This window comes from Chiroxiphia lanceolata, chromosome 1, assembly GCF_009829145.1.
Source record: "Chiroxiphia lanceolata isolate bChiLan1 chromosome 1, bChiLan1.pri, whole genome shotgun sequence".
Classification (NCBI taxonomy): Eukaryota; Metazoa; Chordata; class Aves; order Passeriformes; family Pipridae; genus Chiroxiphia; species Chiroxiphia lanceolata.
In genome coordinates, this window is record NC_045637.1 from 24,227,366 (window position 1) to 24,253,437 (window position 26,072).

Genomic DNA, 26,072 nt, shown 5'->3' on the forward strand with positions numbered 1-26,072 from the left:
GAGAACATACTGTTGTTCCCCACACCTGTACACCTCTCCTCCCCTCAATCCCTCACTGTCCTCTGCCAAGGCATGCGCCCACTCAGTTTGCTGTGTGGCGACACAGTAAGCTAAATGCTGCCTGCAGACAGAGACCTAACAGGATGCCTGTGTTATGGAATCAGCCTGATCACATACGTTAAATCCTCTGCCTCCAGAAAGTGGATTGGCACTGCTGTTATGGGACAGGACCAGCCATGATGTGGGGACAGCATCAGAAGATCTGTCTGCATGATAGGCACTCCCTGTCTGTCCCCTGAATGCGCTCCTGATGCGTAATGTGGGGGACTGCAGGGCTCGGGGCAGAGATGGCAGCAAAGACAGAAACCTGCATTGAGGGCTATGCGCTGACCACAGGTACCTGGGTACCCCGTGGCTTCTTGGTTTGATACACAGCACACCCCAATCTTTTGAAAAATCCCCTCTCTTATATACACTTTTTGAAATTTTGCTTTTTATTCACATCTACTGCAAATATTGATGATGTTTCTCTCTTCTTATTGCTCACATAATTTTTAATTTTGCATTTCATTTTTATAGGAAACATTTTATTATTTTTCACGGAAGTTCAAGAGGATATCAGCCTGAAACAAGCCTTTGCGATTCAGCCTACAGTGTCATTTAAAACAAAAAATAAAATGTGATAGAGACACTGAAGAACAAATGCTTTCTGGCATTTGTTTTCTCTTTCAGGCATCAGGGTTTTTTAGAGTGCAAGGAAAAATTCCTTTTATCTTCCAGCTACAGAGTTTTCTAGCAGCATCTTCTGGTTTTAAACGACTGATAGTCTACTCTCTCAGTGGAGGTCATGACAATAAATTTTAGACAAGCCAAACAACGCCTTGAAATTCAGTTTACTTTCTGCCAGATCCCTGAAAACAGTAATGTCACCCTGCAATGCCCTCTGCTGGGAGACGCAGCTTGGAGCAGGAAGGAGAGCTACCAGTTCCCGTCCTCCAGCAAGAAAACAGATACCTGCAATGAGATGGACTGGATTTTTATCTTCTGTAAGAAATCCTGACCCTACTGAAATCAATGGGGTTCTAGCTTTTAATTTTCACTTTGTGCTTAATCATTCCTCCTTTTGAAAACTGCATTATTATTCACTACAGTGGAAAAAAACCCTGTTTATTTCAAGTCCAAATGAAAACCTTATTACTGACTTATAGACATGAAGATCTCTTTTTAGCATCTGAGCTTCTACAGACAGGTTTTATAAAGCTTTCAGCTGCAAAAGATATTGTTCATCTTGCTATTCTTTTAAATCTTTTTAACTGTAAAAGACTTAAAACTGTAAAATCATACATGCAAATAGCATTCATGTTACACAGGTGTGATTCTACCTAACATATATTTTCACTGAATGGGATTCTCATATTGAGAAGAGGAAGGCAGGCAAACAAAGCTATGCAGCAAAACAAAGGAGTTTATCTAGAACCTGATGTGTGAGAACACCAACCCTACTAGCAGCCACTTCTATCTCCCTCTGAGATGCAGCATTTTGGGGTCTGAGGAATAAAAATCTGAATCAGCCCTGCCGAGGAGAGGGATATTAGCGTGGAGTTCACAAACAGCAGTTTTCACCCCCACATGCATACTCGCGCCATGACCCTGTGTCTTATGGGCTAGTTATTCCCAGCACACAAGTTTTCTGGAGAATCATCCCTGAAAAATATTTTCCAGCCTTGGCAAGGGTGATGGAACACTTGCTGCTTTGGTTTCAGCTCCCTCAGCTAGGATGGTTTTACATGGTGTTTGTCTCTCACCACAGCTGTGCAACAGACAGCAAGTAGGAAGGATTTTTTCCACAATAGCCCCCAGTCCTCCCTGCTGGACACTTTCTCCTTCCTACTCATGTTCTCACAGCCTACATCCTTCCTGACAGGCCAATTATTTTATATTTACTACTAATTATTTTATATTTACTACTAATTATTTTTTCTATCTTTTAAATGGAAACATTTTTACCTTGTGATATTTCCTCTGCCCTGATCTGCTTTATCACCGTGTGCCTCCTTCTGCCCAACTTTACAGGGACTGACACCCTCAGTGCCAGAGAACACAGGTGCAGTAAAGCTGTGCAGCGCCTGGCAACACCATTTTTATTCTAAGTTACACATAATTATCATTGATTTGGAAGTGTGATCTCCTTGGTACACAGCCTTACAAGCTGACAGGTTTTTTTCCAGAAACAACTTTCCAATGTTTATTATGCCCTCACAGAGATCAAAATGTCACAGTTATAAGCAGCTTTGAGGACTATGCCAGGTTCATTAAAAGGCCTCCAGACAAGTACTTTTTTGCTTTGTATACTGTCCTGAAAACCTTCTGCTTCCCTTGGTAAGCACCACAATGTCACACTCGTTTGAAAATGAGCAAGTATGTCTACATTCAAAAGTATGTTTACTCCTCACAGCAAAGGCTTAGATTGTCCCTCTGGACACTTACCTACTCTTCTCAGGAATATATTCCTTTGCAATAGAACTGTGTAGCTCAGACAACAGGTGGTAGGTGCTCACATGCATTAATTTGAGGGAAGGCTGGAAGTAACTGAATGTTGCTCTGGTCCTCATACCCCTCATGGATGAGGCCAGAAAAATGAAACTGAAAATCCACCCTCTAAGCTGGCACCCTTGATGGAAGGATCGGCAGTGAAGTCTAAGACTAAATTAGCCTCCAGCTTAAACCGTCCTCTGATCTGTCTGAGGCTGTCTCTCAAGATCACAAACTAGTGTTATATGAGGAATCTTGCACACACTGCTAGTTTTGCTGCCAAGCAGTCTTTCAAGAAGTTGTCTCCTAATCTGGTATCTTTACACAGAATAATTTCATTCATAGAAATGCTTGCTAGTGGTTAAAATTATGGCCAAGAATCTCCATTTGGCCTCAATTTGCTCATGTTGATGCATTGTACCACTACTAGGAAATAAGTGTGGTGTCACTCAAAATTATATTATACTGGAGTGTGACCAGGAATGGGATTAGAGCAATATCATGTGACTGGGAGCAAGGAGTTGAACTGTTCTACATTTGCTGGAGACAGCAGAAGACCTTGGTGAGAGGCAGTCACTGTGTGACATCTTCTGGGGCAAGAGATGGGAAGGCAGAAAGGACTGCAACATGCTGTTGTCATGTCAAAAGGAAGAGTGACTCCCTGCAATCATTTCCTTTCTGGTTGGCAATGGGTAGCATTTGGAAATGAGAGCTTTGGTATTCCCTGGCTCTGCTGACCTCTATCATTGCCTGAGCTTTGGAGAGTTCATCATTCAGAGAAGAGGGCTGAGAAAAGCTCTGGTCAACCTCAATTAAGGTTCTCTTTGGTTCCCAGAGAAAACAGAAGCAGCAAATTAACATCCTGCCCTAGGAAGTTTTTTTTGTCCTCATCACTGCTGTGACAAAATCCAGTTTTATCAGCACTGCTGAGAAAGCTTGCAGTAGCTTGAGGATAAGAGAAACATGATGGCTTCCACCTAAGACAGCCTTTCAGCTTTCTGTCCTCTTTTCCTAAGGACATACTGAGATAGTACATATTAAAAAAAAAAAAGATATCATCAGAAAAAAATAGTCTCTCTGCACTTTTCCAGCCCTCAGCAATCAGTGACCTTTACATTTGCACCAATATAAGCCCCAAGCAGTCAGTGGGAGACAGGATCTGCACAAGCCAATTCAATCATTTCCTAAGAGAGGACAAAATTCAGGGCAGAACATCAACTCCTTTCTCCTGGCCACAGCTTAGCTGAAGGCCCAGTATGTCAGATTCACCTCAGTATGATTCCAGGGACTAGTCTGGAATCAATTTGACCCAGTGAGTTTCTTTGATTGCATAAGACCTTTCAGAAGTTTTGAACAACAAGGACCTAAACAGCAGGCAGCAATCTGCACAAAACCAATCTTTTCAGTTTAAGGATTTTTAAAGATCTGTGCTCTTTTTTTTTCTTCTTCTTCTTCTTCTTTTCGGTTTCAAGTGCTTTCCAACTGAGCAAATGCTGCAACGATTTCATGGGACAAGGCCTTGAGGCACCCCTGACTTTGGCATTGTTATGCCATAGACACTCCATACATTTTTGGCACCTTGCAACAGACACACTGACAGCCACAGGATTGATGGAAAGGGAAAAAAGCTGCTTTGCAGTCAAAAGAGAATGTACTCAGATTTCTAAGGCCATTTGAAAGAATGCCAGAATGATACTGGATTTCGGCATTCTTAAGCTTCTTTAAGATGATGAAGCAACTGGTCTTTTCCACATGTGATGATGTATTTCAGGACATGAGTTTCTTCAAGATTTTCCAAGCCTGTGGGCTCCTGATCCTTTTTCAAATTAAAGATATGATAGCATACCGGGGAGAATTGTGATTAGTTTAAACTCTCCACAGCTGCAAGAGATGAATGTAAAAATTCCACCCAAAACCCCACTTCTTCTGGATTGAATTTACCTACACGACACAGAGTCCTGATCAAGGGACCACTTAAAAGAGCTGGAGCAGCATCAACGCTATTTAGTTTCTTCCATCACATCAACTCAGGGAAGGCTCACAACTGTTCAACCACCACATCTCCCCCAGCAGCACTGCCATGATACAGGCTGGGGTATTAACAGAGACCTGAGATATGCGGGGAGGAAAATGGAACGATGAAATAAAAGTTTAAGTACGAGGGAATTCAGGGAGGGCTCACAACTCGTTATTTGAAATACCAGAGGAATTGTGAAACACCTTGTAACCGAGAGGCTTTGCTTGGAGCTCTCAAGGACTGCAGATCCCACTTCATCACAGGCTGACAAATTTTGAGCCATCTTGGCAATGGGGGGGTGCAAGCACTGAGCTCTCTGTCTCAGCTGACCTGAGGAGATGGCAATGTTCTGTTTAGCTTCACAGGACCTCTCTCTCTAAACCACTTCCTTGGGTTTCAAATTAAATATAATAATATACAACATTCACTGACATCATGGGCCGTGTGCCCACCTCGGGATATCTGACCTCCGATGTGTCTCTGACCAGGGAGGAGGCCAGAGCTCGCATTGAAGACCGATGACTGACACCTATGCATTTATTAACACAGTGGTAGGTGAGAACCAGCTATATGGGACTTTCCTCAAAAACGCCTGCCCCGACTTCCCCGGGAATTATGGGGGGTGTCAGCGGGGACACGTACCTGGTTTTAAGGGGTCTAGGGCCGCTCTCTCCACAAGTATTTCTAATCTACGGGGGGGGGGGGGGGGGGGGGGAAGAAAAAAACCCCAGGCTTCTCCCGCGGGACTTAGCAAAGCGTAACCGTTTCGTTGTGCTGTAAACAGACCAACACGCAGAGCAGTGAACTGTATGACAGATGCGTTAAGCATAAAGTCCATTCTATACCTTTCACCGCGCCCCGAGCAGAGACGTGCCCTAAATACCAACCCCCGGGCCTCTTCAGACGAGTATTCATAGAAGGCTGGGGAAGCACCTTCCAGCATGCGTAGTCGTGGCCGAGTGGTTAAGGCGATGGACTAGAAATCCATTGGGGTCTCCCCGCGCAGGTTCGAATCCTGCCGACTACGGCCAGAAGCTCGTGCCTTTTTTTTTTTGTTCTCCCATTGTTCACTGCCGAATCGCGGGAGTGACCGGGCAGGAGCCCCACCGCGGCCGAGCTCCACAGGAGCCCCATAGCCGCACCCCGCACCGCCCGGGCGCGGAGGCCCCGCCCTTGCCGGCGCGAGGCGGTGCGGGGGCGCCTTGGCAACCGCGGGGGCGGCAAGATGGCGGACGACTTGGACCGGCTGCTGGATGAGGTGGAGAGGCGGCTGTCCCGCCGGCACGGCGGCGGCGAGGAGAAGCTGGCGGCGGCCAAGGAGGACAGGTCAGCCGCCCGGCCGCGGTCCCACCGCCCTCACGCACCTCCCGGCCGAGCGAGGGGCCGCCTGGGTGGTGCGCAGCCCGTCCCCGCCCCGCCCCGCCCCGTCCGGCCAGACCCCTCAGGAACCGAAAACCCACGGGGTCGGGAGCCGAAACGCTGGCCGGCGGTCAGCGAGTGTCCCCTGTAGCCGTTGTTTTTTAATCATTCAAGTCGTGCGCCAGCGAGCTGAGTTACTTCAGGCAGTCTTTGTCTCTTTGAAGCACCACAACATCGGATTAAATATGGCGTTAAAAGCTGCACTAATTTGCTTCTGAGTCAGGGTTGGGGATTACTTGGCTCTATAACTCACCTCATATATCAAATATCTATAAATCTCGCAATTTAGCGCAGGAAGAGCTTTGTTCTCAATTTTATTCTCTTGATACTTCAGTCATTTCACAGAATCTCAAAATATTCTGAGTTGGAAGGGGCCCACAAGGATCACCAGAGCCCGACTCCTGGCCCTGTGCAGGACACCCCAGGAATTACACCATGTGCCTTAGAGCGTTGTTCAAGCACTTCTTGAGCTCTGGCAGAATTGATGCTGTGACTGCCTCCCTTGGGATCCAGTTCCAGTGCCCAACCACCCTCTGGGTGAAGAACCTTTTCCTAATATCCAACCTAAACCTCCCCTGACACAGCTTCAGACCATTCCCTTGTGTCTCTGTTTTCTGTTCATATTTATTAATTGTATTTGCTACAATAAGCACTTAACTTAGACTCTACACTTTCAGGTATCTGCCTCAAATTCCACAATTTTCAGCGTGATGTTACAAATACCATCAGGTTTGGTCCTGACAAGGTCATTGCTGACAGTACGGCCAAGCATTCAGTCTGCCACACTCCTGCCACTGCCTGCCCTCGGGCTTCCATCCAGGCCCTCATAGCTGTCTTTTCTTGCCCTCAGGTTTCTATCCAGGCCCTCACAGGCATCTTTACCCACCCTTGGGTTTCCATCCTGACACTCAGGTTTACATCCCCACCCTCACAGACATCTCAGACTCCCTTTGGAAGGTCTGTGGACCAGAGGGGCTTGCCCAGATTTCTCTACAGGTGGGCTGCTGAGCACTTCCCCAACAGACATTTCAGAGACCCAGGCCAGGATCTTGAAGAGCCCAATGTCTAATGCAAGTGCAGAAAGCCCACTACATTTGGCCACATTGCTGGACTTCCCTGTTATTTCCATAATGGTTAGATGAGCATTTAATTTTAGTCAATCTAATTACAAACTTTTAAAAAATTGGACAGTTTTCTTCTTTCTCAGGACTAAATTTTTTTCTTGATTTGTTGATGCAGGCCTCTCTTTCTTTGACAAAGAGCTAGAAAACAGCAGACTTGAGTGTCACTTGAGTGAAAGCAAAGTGCAGGTGACCTTTCTAAATGCATCCAGTTTGGCAGGAATTCCAGTTGTGTAGCATGAGGAGACAACTCCCTCTGACATTTTCATGTTACTGCTGCTGAAGGTTAACATGAAAAATCAGGGCTGTCCAATATATTGCCCAGTAAGTGCAGCATGGGTTATATTATCATAGTTTTATTCAGGGTTGAAAGTGGTTGGAAGTAAAAGAAGCAGCAAAAATAAAACCTATGATGGGACAATTCAGCATGGACTGCAAGGTGTCACTCTGCAGTTTACATCTGTTCAGTCATGACTTGGATGGCCTACCTTAGATGCTACAAAAATATTACAGGAAAAAGGCTGTAACTGTTTTTATTTTTTAGCTTATAATTCTTAGAACTGCTGTAGTTCATTTTGCTACAAAAATGAAGGTTGATTTGTTTGTTTTTCAGATCAGCTAAATTGGTAATGAGTGCTGGCAGCAGCAAAGAAGATCTAGATGACATTATTGATGAAATCTGTAAGGACAGCAGCTTTACCAAAACACCTCTGGTGAGTATAGTTTGGAGACATGCAGAATGGATCAGGTACAACAACAGAAGGGAAAGGAAAGCACCGTAAGCTAAAATTTTTAAGCAAAAAATTAACTAAAACAAACTGTAGAATAAATTTGGAAAATAAAGCAGAAAGGAAAATGCAACAATCCTTTAGTAAGGAACAGGAGGGATATAGAGATGTTCTTACCTAGGCAGTAACAGGCAATTAAAGGAAATGCTAGTTCAAGATAGAGCATAATGTCAAATATCACAGAATCACAGAAGGTTTGCAGTTGGAAGAGGGACATGTGGAGAACATCTGTTCCACCACCTGCTTAAGCAGAGCTGCTTAGAGCCAGTTGCCCAGGTCTGTGTCCAAATGGCTTTCAAATATCTCCAAGGATGGAGACTGCAGCCTCTCTAAGTAACCTGTTTCCAGTGTTTGACCACCCTCACAAGAAGTTTTTTCATGTGTTTAACTGTAAATTCTTGTACTTCAATTTGCGCCCATTGCCTCTCCTGTCAGTGAGCCCCACTGAGAAGAGTTTGGCTACATCTTCCTTATTTTTCCTTGGCACGTATTTTTATACCTCGATAAGGTTCTCCTGACCATTATCTTCTCCAGGCTAAACAATTCCAGCTCTCTTATCCTCTACCTATATGTCAGATAGTCTAGATCCTTAATCACCTTCATGGTCCTTTCCTGGGCCCACTCCATTATGTTTGTGTCTCCTTTGTACTGGACATAGTGCTCCATATATGTTTATGAGGTCGTATCTGGGGTACTGTGTCCAGTTCTGGTCTCTCAAACACAAGAGAAAGATGGAGCTACTGGAGAACCTCCAGCAAAGGCCTGTGGAGTATCTCTCACATGAGGAGAGGCTGAGAAAGCTGAGACTATTCAGTCTGGAGAAGAGAGGGCTCCAGAGCGATCTTATCAGTGTGTGTAAATACCTGATAGGTGTAGTAAAGAAGGGGACAGACTCTCCTCTGTAGTGTCCAGTGACAGGACAACAGGCAATGGGCACACACTGAAACACGTGAAATTCCACCTGTGCACAAGAAAACACTTTTAATGCTAGTGCGGTCAAACATGGAGGACAATCTTCACAGAGAGGTTATGGAGTCTTGGTCTGTGGAGGTCTTCAAAACACAGCTGGACACAGTCCTTGGCAAGCTGCTGAAGCTGACCCTCCTTGGAGCAGAGGAAGGTCCCTTCCAACTGAAATGATTCTGTGATTTTGTCTCACCAGTGCTGAGTAGAGAGGAAGGATCATCTCTGGATGTGTTGGCAACATCCCTTCTGATGTAGCCCAGGTGCTATTGGCCTTCTGTGCTGCAAGGGCACACTGCTGGCTCATGGTCGACTTGTTATCAACTGAATTTCCCACAGCCTTCTCTGCAAAGCTGCTTTCTGGCTGCTCGGCCCTCATTGTATTCTGGTGCATAAGGGTTATTCCTCCCCAGGGGCAGGAGTTTGCATTTCCCCTTAGATGAACTTGAAGAGATTCCTCTCAGCCCATTTCTGCAGTCATTTGAGGTCCGTCTTAATGGCAGCACAGTCATCTGACACAGCAACGACTGCTCCCCATTTTGTATCCTTTGCAAATGACTTGTCTTGTTTCACAGCAGGAGATGGAGATGAAGCCACAAATTTACATTGTTAAGATACTCAGAATGATAGAAGACATAGAAAACAGATATTCATTTCAGTATCAGCAGTAGAAAATTGTGTTATTTATACTTCATAACCCCTTGTGCAGATTCTCATATTTTCATTAAGGATATTGGTTTGGTTTTCTTTTTACTTGATTTTTTATAGAGTGGCTAAATCTGAGCCAACAAAAATCACTTGTATACCACAATACATATATCTGAGGGAGAGAGAATTATGTCAGTACATTTGTATAATTTTATCATTTTATATCTCTAGAACTTCCCATTTTGGATCTAGAATTCTAATATTCTGTAATTCAAATAAACTGTTTTGTGTGCAGTAAATAAGAAACTTTTCAAAGACACTTTATCTTTTCGAATAATTTAAGTTCTTGATGTGTTTTAATGAAACAAAAGCTCAAAAACATTGAGGGAGAGGGCTCCTAAATTAAAACTGTTTTTAAAAGCAAAATTATTAAAAGGAGGACATGAAATACTATGTCTCAATTGTAAAGTCAAAGTGATCATGTGGCGTTGAATTCCTTCAGGCAGAGCTGAAAATTCAGTATAGGAAGAGAAGCCTTGTTCTCACTTATCTATTACTTCAGCATCTTTTGTCTCAAAGGGCCTTACAACCCCAACCAAGAAAATTCCCAAATCCTTAGTCTCCTTCTATGTCTGAGATTTTCTGGCTCCTGCTTATTAAATAAAACAGAATATTGTTACCTTGTTGTAATGCCACATTTTATTCTTTGATTTCTTTTTAAACAGAAATTGAAGTCTAACTTCACGAGTCTCACACCTGAAAGAAATAGTGCTGTTATACAGGCACGTGGGAAAAAGTAAGTGAAAAATGTTTTAGCTTGTTGGACATAGCTTAATTATAACTTCTTGTCAGTTTAATAATATTGCTGCTGTTTAATCTGTGTTGACATTAACTAAGAAAGACACTGAGTACAGAAACATTCTTTTTAAAGAAAAACAAAGATAAAGAGATAATTTTGAAGCATTGCTCATGTGTTTTCATGTGATCAAAATTATGTATCATAAATTTATTAATTATTTAAGTTTTTTAACAACATCTCCCTTTGCCTTATGGACATACACATTTATCAAATGCTACAGTATATAGACCCATATATATTTGGTATAGTGATTTGGCAGAGTTTTTCTTTGAACACCTTGGTAATGGAAATTTTAAAATTCTGTAGTTTGCAAGTATTGGGATGCTTTGCCTGTATTTAATAAATATTATTGTATAAATACCATGCTTTTAAGCTAGGAGAAGCATTGTACTATCTTCTCTAACCTGTTTTGCCATAAGTTAGTATTTTTAAATGAATCCATGTAGATGCTGTCCAGTGTACCTGGGTGGAAGCGCTTCACCATCTGGCATAGGAACAAATATTTCAAAAAGGTAGGAAACCTGAAAAAAAAAGTGCTACTTCCTTTATCATTGTTTTTATTCATGGCTGTGTTTCTATGGTCATACAGAGTTCTGCATTTGAACTGGAAAGGATGGCCTTATAATCATCTAAAGAAGGGGCTGCCTGTAACTGCAGTTGAAGTCAGCTGGTCCCTTCCAGTCCTCTGTTGTCGACCACTAGATCTTTTGTTTGTTTGAAGTGTTGAAAAATGTGTGCAAATGAGACACAAAACTCCCAAAATCAGTAACAAGTAGCTAAGGAAGTTGCTGCTGCATTGTTATTTTTCCCTGCCTCTCTGCATCTTTCTGGTGATGCCAAGTATGTGATTTAAATCAGTGGGCTGGTTTAAATCATCCCAGAGCCTGAACTGAAAATAGCCAGAGTGCTTTGCAACTGCAGCTGAATTTAGTAAGAGAAGATTTATCCACAACATCCTATAGAACATTATTGCATTTCCCTGTGGGATTTTTTGTAGTAAGTAATTATGTACTTGATGCATAGTTGGATGCTAGTCAGGTGCTCTAGCAGTGAGGAAGACCAAAGAATATATCAAGAGAATATGAGTTTATTTTTTGTGTTCAGTGAGGTTAGGAACCTGTAAAAATAATACCTGATCGTACAGTTAAATCACATACCACAATGAACGTGCCAGAGATGTAAAAACATTAAGATTAGGTAACGTTGCTTCTAGTATTTCTCACTGAGCGCTGTACTTTAAAACAGTTATGATCTAGGTACTTCTCTGATTGTAATAACCTCTTGGACCTTTTTGTTCTTTTCTGACCAGAACATGTGATCAACTACGTTGTACTGCTTGCGACTTCCGTGTGTCACTTTTCAATGACTACATCTGGGATCAGTCCTGTGATTATCTTTTTTTCAGGTATGTCTGAGGTGGGTTTGGTAGTATTGTGTTACTGTGCTTTGGGGCATAATAAGAACAGGAAGGATGAAAAGTCCTGAGCACTGCTGTGTTACCTAAAAAGGAACATGTGTGTGACCTGTTTGGGATCAGGTGGAAAAGTCTGGGGAGAGAGGGATGCAATAATCTGTTTTTATCCATTTCCATTTCTTCTTCCATCACTCCCTCTCTGCTTTTAAAAAGAATTTAAGTTTCATGGATCAGAGGCAACTTTATTGCTGAAATAAGCAGATAATCCATGGTGATGGGTTGCCCTCTGCTATGCCATTGCAGGGTGCCTACAAAATAAATGTAGACTGTTCAGCATGTGCTTCTCACTACACCTTCAGTCATACAGACTGTGATTGTTTCAAGTCATATTTTCTTTTTTCCAGTATCAAGTATTATGCTGTCATGTTTGGTGAAAATCAAATAGCTTTGTTTCTCAACAGATTTCTTTCTTGAAGCAAGGTTTGATTAAATGGAGGGGTGGTATTTTTCTTTTCTTCTGACATTGTGATGTCTTTGATTTTAATTCTTTAAATATTTTTGAAGACTTAAAATTAAGGAGTTCTTATTTTCAGTTTGTCTAAAACTACATCTAATGCCAATACTTTGTGAAGGGTAGTGTAGTCAACATGCTCCTAATACAGACATCAAATTTGGATTCCTATTTATTTTAGTACAGTCTCTGCATGTACCTGTTAACTGATGGAACAGGTGGGTATGTTCAGAGTATGTGCTTGGACAGCAAGGGGTATGACAGATGGACTAGAACAATAATGGAGATATCAACTCCTTTTCCATTATTTTCCCAGTATTACATCTTTGGTTATTCCTGTATTTTCCTCCCAGTCTCAAAATTTATATTTCTCTTTGAATGACCATATTTTTCCCATTACTTAAAGCAGCATTAAAAAGATAGTGCTGCACTAATCTCCTAAGATGAGTTTGGTAGCAGGAAAGGATAAACAAAAGTACAATTCTTTTATTTTCCCAAAGTCTAAATTATTCTGCTTCTCTGATCTTGAAATTATTAAATCAAACAAAAACAACAAAAAGAGGAGGTGTTAATGTCAAATACATGTAACATCGTCTGTAATCTTTAGCAAGATCTGTAGCTATTTTTTTGACAAACATGAATTTTAGGAAGCAAACTTTAAGATTAAATATCTACCTTCCATCAGTAGTTGTCTGGACTCTTTTTCTAAAAATTCTTCCCTTTTCCAACTTGTTTTGGGTTTTCTTTATTTAGCTGGGCTATTTCATGTTGGTTTTGAGCAATTCAGTGTCCAGTAATTGAGGAGGAGGTCTTGAGGGTAGAGATAGCTAAAAGGTTACATTTTGACTTGTTTTTTTGGAAACAACTTGTTTTTGTCATAGCCATGCTGATGATTTTTCATTCGTTGTTGTTGATGCTTGCACTGGAATTACTTGTGGTTTCAAGTACATTCTTCCCTCTTATGGCCATTTCATTTCAGTCACTTTAGCAATCATCCTGAGTAACAGTTCCTGATGAAAAGTTTAACTTTATAGTTGTTTCCATTCTCCACAGTGATTTTTACAGTAAGTTTGATAAGATAAATAAATTTTCGGATAATTTCCTAACATGAGAGTTAATTCTACCTGGTTTTCTTCTCAACTCTTTCTCTGGAGGCTGACACAAGGTCTCTAAACCCAACAGAGAACATTGCTTACAAAAACATCAATCTCTAGTTGATCTGAGAACACAGCAACTATGGACCGAGAATGATCTCGGGAAAGGATTGTGTTCAAAACAGAATTTAAATATATCCCTAAATTTATTCATGACTGTGGTACTCAGAAGTGCCCTCTTCTGATTTGAAATAGCCTCATGAATCTTTTTTCTGAAAAAAAAAAAAAAAAAAGCATGATCCTAAGCTGAATTCACTTGTTTGGCAGGAACAACATGCCTGAGCTCGGTAAACTAAGAGCAAAGATGATAAAGAAGAAAGGAGCACGAGCATATGCTTGTCAGTGCAGCTGGAGATCCATTGATGAATTAACTGACCTCCAGACAGAGCAGCAGCTTCGGTGGGTTTGTGGTAAACATGGAGAATGAAGTCTTCTTGTGTGTGATACCTCCTTGTGTGGACACAGGTCATAAACTCAATTTGTTTCCCAGTTTTCTGAGAACAGGTGGAAACCTGAATACTTATATCTAGAAATAGATTATAATACCCAGAATTCAACCTGAAAACCTGTTTTTTTCTATTTAACTATCTTGCAAGCAATGTGGAGAGTTGAATTATTACAAGAAACAATTTTGAGGTGTGGTGGTTTGACATGACATGAGGCTTTCTGGAAGCTAAATGAGGTTAAAGCTCATACTGAGTAGTGTTGAAGGAGAAGAGGAAATAACAAACCTGGGTGTGGGCAAAACACCTTGATACTGTTCCTCATATCTAGCAGAGAGCCTTATTTCCCATGTCTGCAGAATCTTGGATTCAAAATGGTGGGCTGGGACACAGCCATGACACACAAGCATATGAATTTCAACACAGAAATTAATCCCACTCTTCTGCTTTGCGCATTGCTGGTCATGAGCAAGTGATTGTTTGCTCTCTTAAAAAATTACTGTGGGATCAGCTCTCACCTCAAAGGTTTTGGCAACCCCCAGAACTTTACTTACTTTCACCCACCAGTAACCAAAAACTGCAGGTGCTGAAAATTTTCTTCCAGTTCCTACTGCTTTCTTCAGAGCACTTTCCTCTGACTAAGCACTTTTACCACAATGAAATTTTCCTCAGCCTTCACTGAGGTGAACAAGATATTGTGTAATTATTAAATTTTGTGCAATTTTCAAGATATTCTGAAGAGTATTCTGTCAACATTTTCAAGGGAAAAAGGCTCAGGCGTTAAAGAGTGAGAAAATATATATCCCCAGTGAGGTTGGAATTTAGATTTTATTTCAGCTTCACGGAGCTTTCCCTTCAACTTCTCCTTAAAATACTGTGTATTGAGAAAGTGTAACTGTCCTGTTCCAACACACTTCCTTCCACCGGTAACATTGTTACTTGGTAAATTGTCTTGCTTACAGTCACTGTCACTATAGTTTATGAGCTCTTTCTTTTCTTTATGTGTAAATAACACAGGAGGTAGACTTGAGTTCTATGCAAGGAGATAGGAAGGAAAGGACTACCAGTTCTGTCATTTACTACATTTAAAAGTGTCTCAGAATGGGAAGTCTGTCAATATTTTTGCTATGCAATATGTGTATCTATACAAATAAATTTGAGATTATTTACTTTGAGCAATTCTAGCTATACAGAGCAATTTCCTTTTCTACAAAGTTCTGCTCATGGTTCTAACTGTACATTTGTTCTGTTTCTGAGCTTTTCCAAAACAATCGCATGGTCTTTCTTATGGAGGTGATCCCTTGAATCTGTTGCCCTCTGAAAGAGCAGATCTTGGCAGTGACCAGAGGCATGATGTACTCAGTATCCTGCTTCCCTTCCCCTTCCTTGAGTGCTTGTTTTAGAAGCTACAGAGGACCAGCACTGTGCCTGGGAGCCCTGGCAGTGCTTCTTCAGTGTCTAGACTGCATCTTCCAGTGCCACATGCAGGCTTGCCAGTAGAGTCAGAGGTGAGTTGGCTTTTGAGAGGTACTACTTGGCATACTGGTGTAGACATATTTAAGGTCATGTATTGTTTTCAATGAAATTGGTATTTCAGGCTGAAGTTTCAACTGCTAGAATCTAAAACTGCAGGTTCAGGAGACCAAGGGACCCAGAAACCAATTGATTAGTGCTCAGTCAGAAGCCTGCTTGGCTTTCTGTCCTTTGTGAAGAGTTCACCCTGGTGTGGACTGAAGGCAGTGAGTGTTCCTGGGTTTTCTTCAGGTGGGCCTGAGCAATTTCCATGCCCAGAAAACATCAGTGCTAAGCATAAGGGAAGAACCCAGCAGTAGTTAACAAGCTCTGGGGAAGAAGAAACCCACTCTCCATTACTCTTGAAGAATGCATTTCAAAAAGTGGTGAGTTGCCTTGGCTTGTATGTTCTGAGGCTATTGGAAACTCATGACCAAGGAGTCCCACAGGGTACTCTTTCAGTTGGATTTGCTCTGGAACTTGTGCCACAGTGAAGGATCAAGTTAGACTTGCAACCTGTGAGTAAGAAACAGGGAAAATCCTAATACCCATCTCAGTCATGAGACCAAGTCTTACGTGACTTGAAAAAGGAACATGTCTCCTGTACCCTGAGCATTCCCCCAGAATAATCAGGTTTACTCAAGTATAGTTACTTGTTTCTGGCCTTGGTAGAATGGTGGGATATGACATCTCTTTGACCGAGGGAAGTTGTAAACAGGTGCAGAAATAGTGCATATTGTATTGGTTTTCATTACAGAATTTACCATATTTTTAGATTTGAGAATAGTTACTATGTCATTCAATATAATTATTGTGTTGGAAAGAGGAGCAGTATTAAAATTTGATTTCCCTTCCTTTGTTTTCCTCAGTTACAAACCACTTCAAAGTCCTCAAATGAAAAGAAAGTGAGGGGGAAAAGGTAAAATTAGAGCTTTTGTTTGTTTGATGAAGATATTGTCAGATTGCACAAGGTTTTCAAGATGTAGCCTGGACCTTAAGTGATATTTCCATGTCAGTTATCTGAGATAACAGGGATTATGTAGAGAATTCTGTTTCAGAATATGGAAAGAATTCTGTTTAAGAATGCCATTCAGCTGTTGTCAAACGGAAGTACCAGAGCACAGTTTTGCTAAGTATAAATGTGACCATTGTTTTCCTCCAGTTTTTTGCTTTGGAATTAAAAATAACATTTCCATTTCTGAAATGGACAAGGTGAAAATTTGAGGCTTTTATTTTGCTCAGGTGATACGCTTGAAAATTTTCTAGCCTGCAGCATTAGTCTGCAGCAGATCCCTCCATCTCAACAAAACAGAAGCCATGAATGATGACAAAATGCTAATCCATACAAAAGCATTCACATGGAAATGTAGTCAGTGGTTTAATCTCATACCAACTTTTCTAAATCTGTATTTCTGCAGTATTTCTGGATAGGAATGTCGTTCAGATATCCATAGTACATTTTATAGCTTTTCTTCATCAAATTTTAATGTGCTGTTCTGACTACATTTCACTTTGTCTTACCTGCAAAACATGGAGGGTGTCCAAGCCAGATGCTGAATATAGCTCAGAAGAGTCATTATTGAGGGTCTTGACCTGCCATTATATTTAACTTACAGGAGCATAATAGCATTACATATTGCAAGCTCTGCACTGTATTATGTTGAATAAAGATTTTTTTTTTCCAAACACCTATTTCAGTTTTGTACTGAAGGTATTCTGCAAATGCTGCCACTTGCGGAAAGACTACCACTTCTCTTGTTTCCTGACATGTGAGTCTTTGGGTAATGTAACCAGCACATGTGGTAGTCACACAATAGGAGAGGGACTATGTTGGGAGCTGTGTAGGCAAATTTTTCTTCCTGCCACGCTCTTTTTGCACAGGACCTGACCAGTTTTGTCTGTTGTGTGACACCCGATAACCACAGACTGTGGTGGGAGGTGGAGTAAAGGAACATCAGGTGCTGCTCATTTGTGAGGGCTGCATCCAATGCCTGGGGTTTGACATCTGTGCTTTGAGAGAACTACTTTTCAAATGTCAGCACTTAATAAAATGAAAAGTTGGAACAAATCTGAATTGTGTGTTGTGTAAATGTTACTGTGTTGTTCTTATCCAAGAGAAGCCTTATCAAAATTATGTAGGACCATATTTTCTGTCAGAAGGGTTATGATATGCCCTTAGTACAAAAACATTGTCCAGCTCATAAGAAACAGTGAAGTCCTGTTGTGTGTGTTTTCTCACATCAGTGGGGATGCAGCAAATAGCAGAGAATTGAATAAGCTTTAACATTCTTTACCAGATAACTGGCCATAATATCCTCGTTATCTGGAGATAATGAGGAGAGTACATTAAATTATAGAGAGCTCATAAAGATGGATGCATTTGCCACATTTCTCAGATGTTTACCTAGGATAAAAGGTGGAGCCAGCTGCTGTCGAAGGTGGCGTATCTTGCAGAGTGGGATGCTGGTACCTTGGTGTGTCAGAGTGGGTTATCACTAGCATCATACTGCTCACAGGAAAGAGGGAGATCAGTCAAGGAATCACAGCATTTGCTGTGCCCTGGATCTTGCTGTAGAAAACCATTCTTAGTACCTGGGAGGAGTTGCTCTGCGTATGGGAGTTGGAACTTGTTTCTCCACCATCAAGAAATGCATGTATACGTGTTTGCCTGGCAGTTATTAGTGACAGACATAAATATTTACTGTACCTCATCCTGAATTTGGACTCAAGGCATTGGTGCTATTCAGGCAATAATTACTTCCCTGACTTAATGGGCAGTGTGGACTGCATGAGCACGCACAGAAAGCACCCACTGCTTCAGGAGTATGCCTGACTTATTTACAGCTTGCATTGTCACAGTGCACAAGTAGAAGGTAGTACTTATGAATGTTTCACACTGGCAACTTTTTTCTGTTGAGTGAGACGTGCTTTTTAAGTACCTAGTCGGGGGTAATATGTGATTATACAGTCCAGTCTGCAGAGGGCAGAGCAACACCACCGAGTGTTTTTCTAGAATGATGAAGGTTTACATTCAACGAACCGAGGCTTCTTGCGTTTGCCTCCTACTAGTGTGATTATAAGTGGGGTAGCCAGATCTGTAGCAGCTCCACTTGATTTTTGTACGACTTCATCCAAATGGTCCTCAAGTGGTCCCTGACCAATACTGAAGTAGATTAACTTCTTTAGCTGTCAGCTAAAGAAGCATAAAAACCTCTGTGTTGTGTGTATGTAGGTATATCTATCTATGTTTATCCTCTGATAATATCAGTAGAAAAACTAAATTGCCTCACCCTGCCCAAATTAATTTTCCCTGAAAATGTTTAAAAATTTTGGCAAGTAGAGGCTGTGTATGTTAGGATCTTCTAATGCTGAATACAAAATTTATTAGCACATCACCCAAGATGATTAACTCTTAAAAAGGAAGCAGTGAAAGTCTAAGATTTAGAAATTAAAAAAAAAAAAAAATTCCTGTCTATATAGGAAAGCGATGTAGACCAGAGATGGTGCAGAGCAATCTGAGACATGGCATGAGAATTGTCCTAACACCTGCATACTGCAGTTCATTGGCCATGAGCCACAGCTGAGGTTTGGGTGAAGTTTCACTCTCTAAACTCTTTTCTGGTTCTTTGGGAATCCAGAAGGTTTTTATGTACAAAGCACATTTATAATGGATGGAAGTAAATGTTATTTCCACTAACCGGTGAAGTTGTGTCTGTTTCTGCAGAAGTGATGAGGTGCTTTTAACTAGAAGCACAAACATATCTAAACCATGAAACTAGAGTTTGCTTATTTTACTAGTAAAATAGGGAATATCATCTAAATTTTGCCTAGTTATACCATAGGTGAGTGATCTTCATTCTTTACCTACTTACTTTCTTTTAATAGGAGAAACAAGTGCACTAAAAGCTTACTCGAGCATATGGGAACAAGTAAGGCTGAGTAGCACACCTGTGAAAGGTTTCATATAGGAAAGTTTTGTGAAAACATGTTTTCAGGCAAGAAATAAGCCATTGCTTTTTGTTTGCTTCAAAGTAAAGATACACCTTAGTGAAAAAAATAGCATGCTGCAGGGAGAAGTTCAAATGCCCACCATTTGCCAAAAGCAAGGACAAAAATTCACGTGGCAGGTGTCCTTTCTAGGAATCTTTTAAGATTCCTAGACTGGCCCAGAAGTCAGGTGTGAATCCTCCCATCCCATGCTTAAGGGTTTCCTGCAGTATTTTGAAACCTGTTTCCTGGAAATAGGTATTAGAGACAAGAGCTAACACAGATATTATATTTGGATATAAGAACTAATATATTCAGGGCTTTTAAAGCCCTCTTAGACAGTGGTTTATAACTATAATTCAAATATAAGCAAAAGATCTTGAAGTTTTTTTATGAGAGTTTAGTGAAACTGAAACCCTTGCAGCCTCAGATCTTTTTGATAAAGAACTGGGAGGCAGAGAGAAGGGAGACATTTTCATACCAGTCGAACCAGCACATAATATTCTAGCTCCTTAATGCCTTAAATTCCTCTATTTAAAAAATGTGTTCTCTACAGAGGGGAAAAAATGTTCACTCTTGAATGGTGATAGGATATTTGTAAAGTATCCATAGGATTTTTCAGTCCCTATCTGAAGGCAAGCAATATGGCCTTACTCTAAGACACTGCAGTAGATGTGATAGTGAGCATAAATCCTTCAGCCAGGAGCTTTGGGATAGTCAGCAATCTGAGTGTGCTCAGAAGCCCATGTCCTGACTGCCCCGATGTAAACAGCATTCACAGGAAGGGGGAAGCAGCTACCAGAGACAGGAAGGTTGAATTTAGCATCAAACTCCTTATCTAGGCAGAACGGGCTGCTCAGGATGCTGATAAGAAAAACTGTATAAACTGCTACAGCAGCCTGTGATAGCTGCCTGGCCTTTCCTGGGAAGACCATTCTCATCAGTGTAGTCAGAGGACAATCTTACACGTGCACATTGCTTTAGGAAGAGATTATATCCCAGGGCCAGTTATCCAAAATAATACTTAACATTGTGTATTATGGTCTCATTCAGTCTGGATTAATGTCACTTGCAGGAAGAGACTAATCTGCATGCTGAAGTAGGAGAGGGTGTGTCTTTCAAAAATAAAAGCTTTGTCATAGTAAGAGTTATTATTAGTCTTATTATCCATAAAGAAATATAAGCCTTTCCTGAATCCTAATATGCACAGCAATATCTGGTTTAAATTTTAGATTACAGGTTTTATATCACTGCTGGCATGGCTCTGGTTCCAGCTCTTCAGAGATAAAAGCTGCTGCAGCATTGTTTTATGTGCTTTGGATCAGTGAGCTGTCGTGTTTACAAGTGGCAGATAAGTGGCTTCAAAACATTATTTGCAGTGTAACTGATTGCTCATTAACATATGATGCCAAGTTTTCTTTTGATTTTTGTGTATATCTTGGGAAATCCATCTGCCCTGAGCCTACAGCACAGCAAGGCACCATTTCATCAATACATGCTCCTCAGTCGCTGAAGTGAAGAGTTGGCACACAATTGTTGCATCCTCCACATTGATTTTTCTATGAATGATGACTCTTATTTCTCACAGCTTGCCCAAAGAATACTGAGAAATTATTTTAGGTTTTATCAAAACTTTATTCAAGCTAAAGTTGAGACCTGGAAGCACTTTAAAGCAGTCTTTTACTTGCATCTTCCCACATATGTCTGAAACACATCCTTCCCTTTCCCTTTCCCTTTCCTTTTCCCTTTCCCTTTCCCTTTCCCTTTCCCTTTCCCTTTCCCTTTCCCTTTCCCTTTCCCTTTCCCTTTCCCTTTCCCTTTCCCTTTCCCTTTCCCTACCTTCCCTTCCCTTCCCAAACCTTCTCTTCTCAAACCTGCCCTTCACAAACTTTCCCCTCCCAAACCTTCCCTTCCCTTTCCTTTTCCCTTTTCTTTTCCCTTTCTCTTTCTCCTTCCTTTTCCCTTTTCCTTTCCCTTTCTCTTTCTCCTTCCTTTTCCCTTTTCCTTTCCCTTTCCCTTTTATATTTAGTTCAATTCCAGTGAGACAGGCTGGAAACAACTGAACTATGAAAAAGGAGAGTGGTATAAAAGGGTCCACCCATGTCCTGAATAGCAATAAAACATACCTGTCCTGGGTCACAAGGAACATTCTGGGTATGAATTGCTAAAACAATTCAAGCCAAAAAGATATTGGGGCCCATCTGTTGTGCTAGCTGAATGTGAGTACCACACATCACCAATCTCCTGAGAACAGGAGGACACAGTGACACAGCTGTCTGCTCTCTTGGCACCCAGAGTATCCAGCCAGGTGCTTCACTCCAGGGTTGCTGGGGTAAGCTAAAATTCTTAATCGCTCTGTTTTTGCAAAAGAGTTTTTCCCCCATTGTATATTGGAAATCCCTCCTAAAACCTGGAGGACGTTACTTCTTTATAAAGAATATGTTTGTAAAGTGGATAATTTCCAGATGTGAAATTGTTTGGCAGACCTTGCAATAACAATTCGCTACTCTGGGTTCTCAGCCAGTGCTGGGCATGTGGTTACCTTGGGTATTTTCAGGATCCATAGTAGGGAAAATGACACCTTTAAATAGGGGGAAAACAAACAGCCTAATAGGCACCTCGTGGCAGAGAGCACCTCATCAGGTTTGTCCCAGTACATTCTCACGTCATTGTTCAATAGGGTAACAGGCCATAAAAGAATGAAGCAGCTACTTTCCTTTTCTGTCAGATGTTGCAAGTTACTCATATTTCCTGTTCTGCTATTTAAAGGACTAAGGGCTGAAAATGGGAGTTCATTAACTTGTCTGAAATGAAATATTTTCCTGTCTTTCTACAGCCAAACTCAAATGAGTGACACTAACACAGGGCTGGAAGGCATCTCTGAGTAGCAGGTAGTGCCTTCTGCCCTGAGACAGGACTACCCCTACGAGAAGCTTAGGCTAAAACCAGGTGTAGGTTGCCACCAGAAATCTCCCTTCAGTCGGTAGGGGAGCTGAATAGAGTACACATCAAAGAAAGAGAGAGCACATGTTTCCATGCCAGCTGTCCAGTGTGTCCCAGAAGGAACCCCTCTCTCTCCCTGCAGCCTGATGGGTTAATGGCTGTATTTTAGCCAAGAACAGAATTACGTGAGAGAACACAGGAGAATTGCAATAAGCTAACAACAGTGGGATTTAGGCACTTGGTAGTATTTTTGACAGTTGTATTTCAACTGAGCACATTCACACTTCAACCATTTAAAAATAAAACATTGCTTCCCACACTTCTTTTCTTTCCTGTTGGCTGTTGTTTTCTTTACAGACTTCAAACTGTGCTTATTCATCCTTCAGAAAAAATCTTATCTCTGTCTGGGTGGCCTGGGAAAAGCTCAGGGCACGCTTGCAATGCAAACTTTGGGGAAGTAAATTTAGTTTCTCAATGAGTTTAGCCAATTCAACTGTTGTTTCTGACAACCAACCTTCTATACTTTTGATGGAGAAAGAGCTCTTCTCTGGGGTGTGCAGTCTAGTGGTGTGGGTCTTAATGTAGCCTTGGGCCCCAGGAGGTCACAGGCCACATCTAAGAGGCCTAAGAAGGGTAACTAAGAGCAATTCTGTTGTCAGCAGCCTTAAATTTTCTGTGCTGGAGACTGTACTGCTGTGAGAAAAAAAAGTGCAAGTTTGCAGATTGAAAGAAAAGTCCAAGATAAAGGCCACAAGTGGGGCAGCAGCAGCTGTGTTTTTCAAAATACAGAGGCAAATTCTTCCTGAAATGCAAAGATGCTTTCAGGAAAACCTTTTCACTCTGATATATTCTGATTCAGCACCAGTATGTAAACTATAGACTACTAACATACTTGTGTACAAACATCCTCACGTGAGTTGCTGCCCTCACTCTGCTAATTATACTCTAGGAAATTTTAACATATGGCACTAACCCATCCTGCCAACTATGGAACTTCATTTTTCTTTCAAGCACCTTAAATGCAAAGAAAGGGGCTCCCAGCAAGAGCTCCAGTGGTTGCTGCCAAAAGAGTAGCAGTGGGTTTGACGGGGGAAGGAGATGGAGGATGCTGCCTGTGAGATGAAGGCCCTTCCACACCTCCTCCTCCTCTACCACAGTGGTAGCAGGGTTTTGGGGCTCTACTATGTAAGAAAAAGGAGTCTGTCAAGGCACAAGTGTGCTGTGCCTCGGGAAGGCAGATGTCAGCAGCCAGAGAGCAGGGCAAGATGAAAGAGAGGAGGCAGGCTTCCCTTTTTCGGAAGTTTGTGGAGTTCAGACAGTGAGTATTCACAGACATTGCTTGCCTTTTAAAATGTCTCCATAAACTGCTAACTGTTAAAAAAAGAAAATTAAAAATCACACCTCTTAATGAGAAAAGCGAAAAAAAAAAAAAGATAAAGGATGTAAGAGTTAGAATAAGCTACAACCAAAGCCTTAAATCAGTGTAAATAAAATGTGGTCCTGACCTAGAGATTTTTACATCTTACAGCCTCGAGAAATTATCTTCCTTTGATTCATAAAATAAATCAACATGATGCAAACAGCATCAGGAACTTAATAGTTCTGAGAGGAGTTGATGCTAAAATTAGGTATGCCAGCCCCAAAATGCCTCCTAACTGTGGTTGTGTAATAGGGATAAGTACAGTACTTCTTTGGAGCATTAAGCTGAATTAAAGGATGAAGGGACTGGGCGACTGGGCAGGGATCAAGCGACACTCCTGGTCACTGCTGAAGCCTTGATAGAAGGATTAGAAAAACTACAAGATGGTCATTTAAATATGGAAACTCCCACTGAGGAGTACAACAGTTTTCTTAAAAGGGATTTCTGGTCTCTGCAGTACAAGACTGGCTCTCAGGCAACTGCAGCTGGGGAGGAAGGGATTCGAGGAGGGGTCCAGCATGCACACTCCATCACATCTGCACCCAGTGCTTGGAGGGCACAGCTCCAGTCTGGCCCTGCTCACCCCACAGGTTGCAATGACTCTCCACAGAACACAAAACACAGAAGGCAGATGGATGAAGTATTAGGGACTGATGCAAAACCAGTTTATTGTGTCTATTATGCAGCTGCGTAGGTAGTTACAAACCTAAATCCCTCTGCATCACAGTGCTGCTCATCAGTAATCCTCTCAACTCGCTCTTCAGAATACAGCACACAGCAGTTGCTGCCGTGCCATGGAAAAAACGTGATGTGCTCCAAAGTCACATAGAGCCTGATCTTCAGCTGGGGTCAGGCCGTGTAAACCAGGGCAATGCCTGCCACAGCTGGTCCACCCCACTGAAGGCATTCCTTCCTGTGAGAGCAGAGGCAAGGCCACACACACCAACAGGAGGCTCTGCTTTAAATCCTGAGCCCTTCAATTGAATTATTCCAGAATATTCTTGGGAATCTAAAATCTGAGTTTAGGCAACAGCACATAGATAAATGCCATTTGCTTGAGTGAAATCCACCAGCTTTGCTCCAGTTTGCGAGATACCTTGAAGGAACAAACCTCTCCACGTGCATTGCAACTTTGGAATGGGTTTTAAGATGCTGTTGCCTGCATAGGGCCTGTAACACACTGTGCCCTTGCAGACCTACCTTATATGTGGCACACAGGACAATCTTAAACCTTTCATCTCCATGATAAAACATTAGATACGTTTACTGCAGGGGAAGCCCACTGGGCTAGTATTAGCCTTCAGTAGAGGGAAGACTGGTCCCTATGTAAGTGCATTATATCTGGAGTTAAGAAGGGCAGTCAAAGGTCTTGCCCACTAGATGAGGCTTTTGAGGCTCCCAAGTGTTAGCTCACTCTTTTTCCTTACTGCACTGCCAGCTCTCCTCTACTGCTGATGTTAAAGCAGCTCCATGGTTTTGTTGCAGTGACTTTCATGCTTAAAACATCTTGATGGGATGAACACACACATATCCCCTCAACCATCACCACTGCTCACTTCTGGGGGCTTCTTCTCTCAAAACCAGCTCCCAGCATTGCAACAGAATATGATCTGAGTCAAATGGTGTTAACAGATAATTGCACACCAGCAAAAGTCTTCCTTGCCACTGATTAAGGCAACACGAAGATGTTTGGCTGTTGTGTTCCCCTAAACTGAGCTTTAGCACCTGAGCACTAAAACATGCTATAACTAGGCAAGGCAAGCTGACTTTGAGAACACAGCTGCGCTGGGCAGGGGACATCTCTAGGATGAAGGACCACTGCCTCCCTAAGATCGTGCTTTATGGTGAACTTGCCATCGGCTGCTGCAAGAGAGGAGCCCTGAAGAGAAGAAACAAGGACTCCCTGAAACAAGATCTCAGCCTCGGCCACATTGATCAACATAACTGGTCTACTCTGGCCTCCAGTCGGGAGGCCTGGAGACACACCATCTATAACACTGCTGCTTCCTTTGAGAATGCCCACAGGATCACTCTTGAGGAGAAAAGACAACGCAGAAAGAATCGTGCCTTGCAGAATATACCTCCTAAGGAGTCTTTCTGCTGTGCCTTTTGCAACCGGTCATGCCTATCTCGTATTGGCCTTTTTAGCCACCAGTGCGCCTGTAACAAACATGGGTAGAGCCCTTCCCAAATCTTCGTTTGCAAAGCCCAGCCACGATGATGATGATGACACCAGCAAAAGTCTTCCTTGCCACTTCCTTGCCAACATGAAGATGTTTGGCTGTTGTGTTCCCCTAAACTGAGCTTTAGCACCTGAGCACTAAAACATGCTATAACTAGG

The 26,072-nt window shown here is 41.9% G+C and overlaps 1 protein-coding gene, 1 long non-coding RNA gene and 1 other non-coding gene across 5 annotated transcripts in view; 2 read left to right on the forward strand and 1 right to left on the reverse strand.

The window, feature by feature from the left end:
• The window catches only part of LOC116792728, a 67,455-nt gene extending 58,965 nt beyond the window's left edge, over positions 1-8,490 (reverse strand). The window contains exon 1 of the long non-coding RNA XR_004359252.1: positions 8,377-8,490. This is a non-coding gene — a long non-coding RNA (uncharacterized LOC116792728). The remainder of the gene's footprint in view (positions 1-8,376) is intronic.
• Positions 5,495-5,576, forward strand: TRNAS-AGA. Its single transcript has one exon. It is a non-coding gene; the product is annotated as a tRNA-Ser (tRNA).
• Positions 5,736-17,449, forward strand: C1H8orf37 (chromosome 1 C8orf37 homolog). 3 transcript variants are annotated; one of them, XR_004359241.1, is made up of 7 exons: positions 5,736-5,875; positions 7,703-7,802; positions 10,214-10,284; positions 10,794-10,859; positions 11,657-11,752; positions 13,694-15,377; positions 16,251-17,449. XR_004359241.1 is itself a non-coding variant. In XM_032699904.1 (6 exons), the coding sequence occupies exons 1-6, from the start codon at positions 5,775-5,777 to the stop codon at positions 13,851-13,853; spliced, it is 594 nt and encodes a 197-aa protein (XP_032555795.1). In that variant the 5' UTR covers positions 5,736-5,774; the 3' UTR covers positions 13,854-17,449. The 3 variants fall into 3 exon arrangements, 2 of the variants coding, with proteins under 2 accessions (XP_032555795.1, XP_032555806.1); XM_032699904.1 differs by having other exon boundaries at positions 13,694-17,449; XM_032699915.1 differs by lacking the exons at positions 5,736-5,875; positions 7,703-7,802 and adding an exon at positions 9,132-9,381 and having other exon boundaries at positions 13,694-17,449.
• Positions 17,450-26,072: the final 8,623 nt, after the last annotated feature.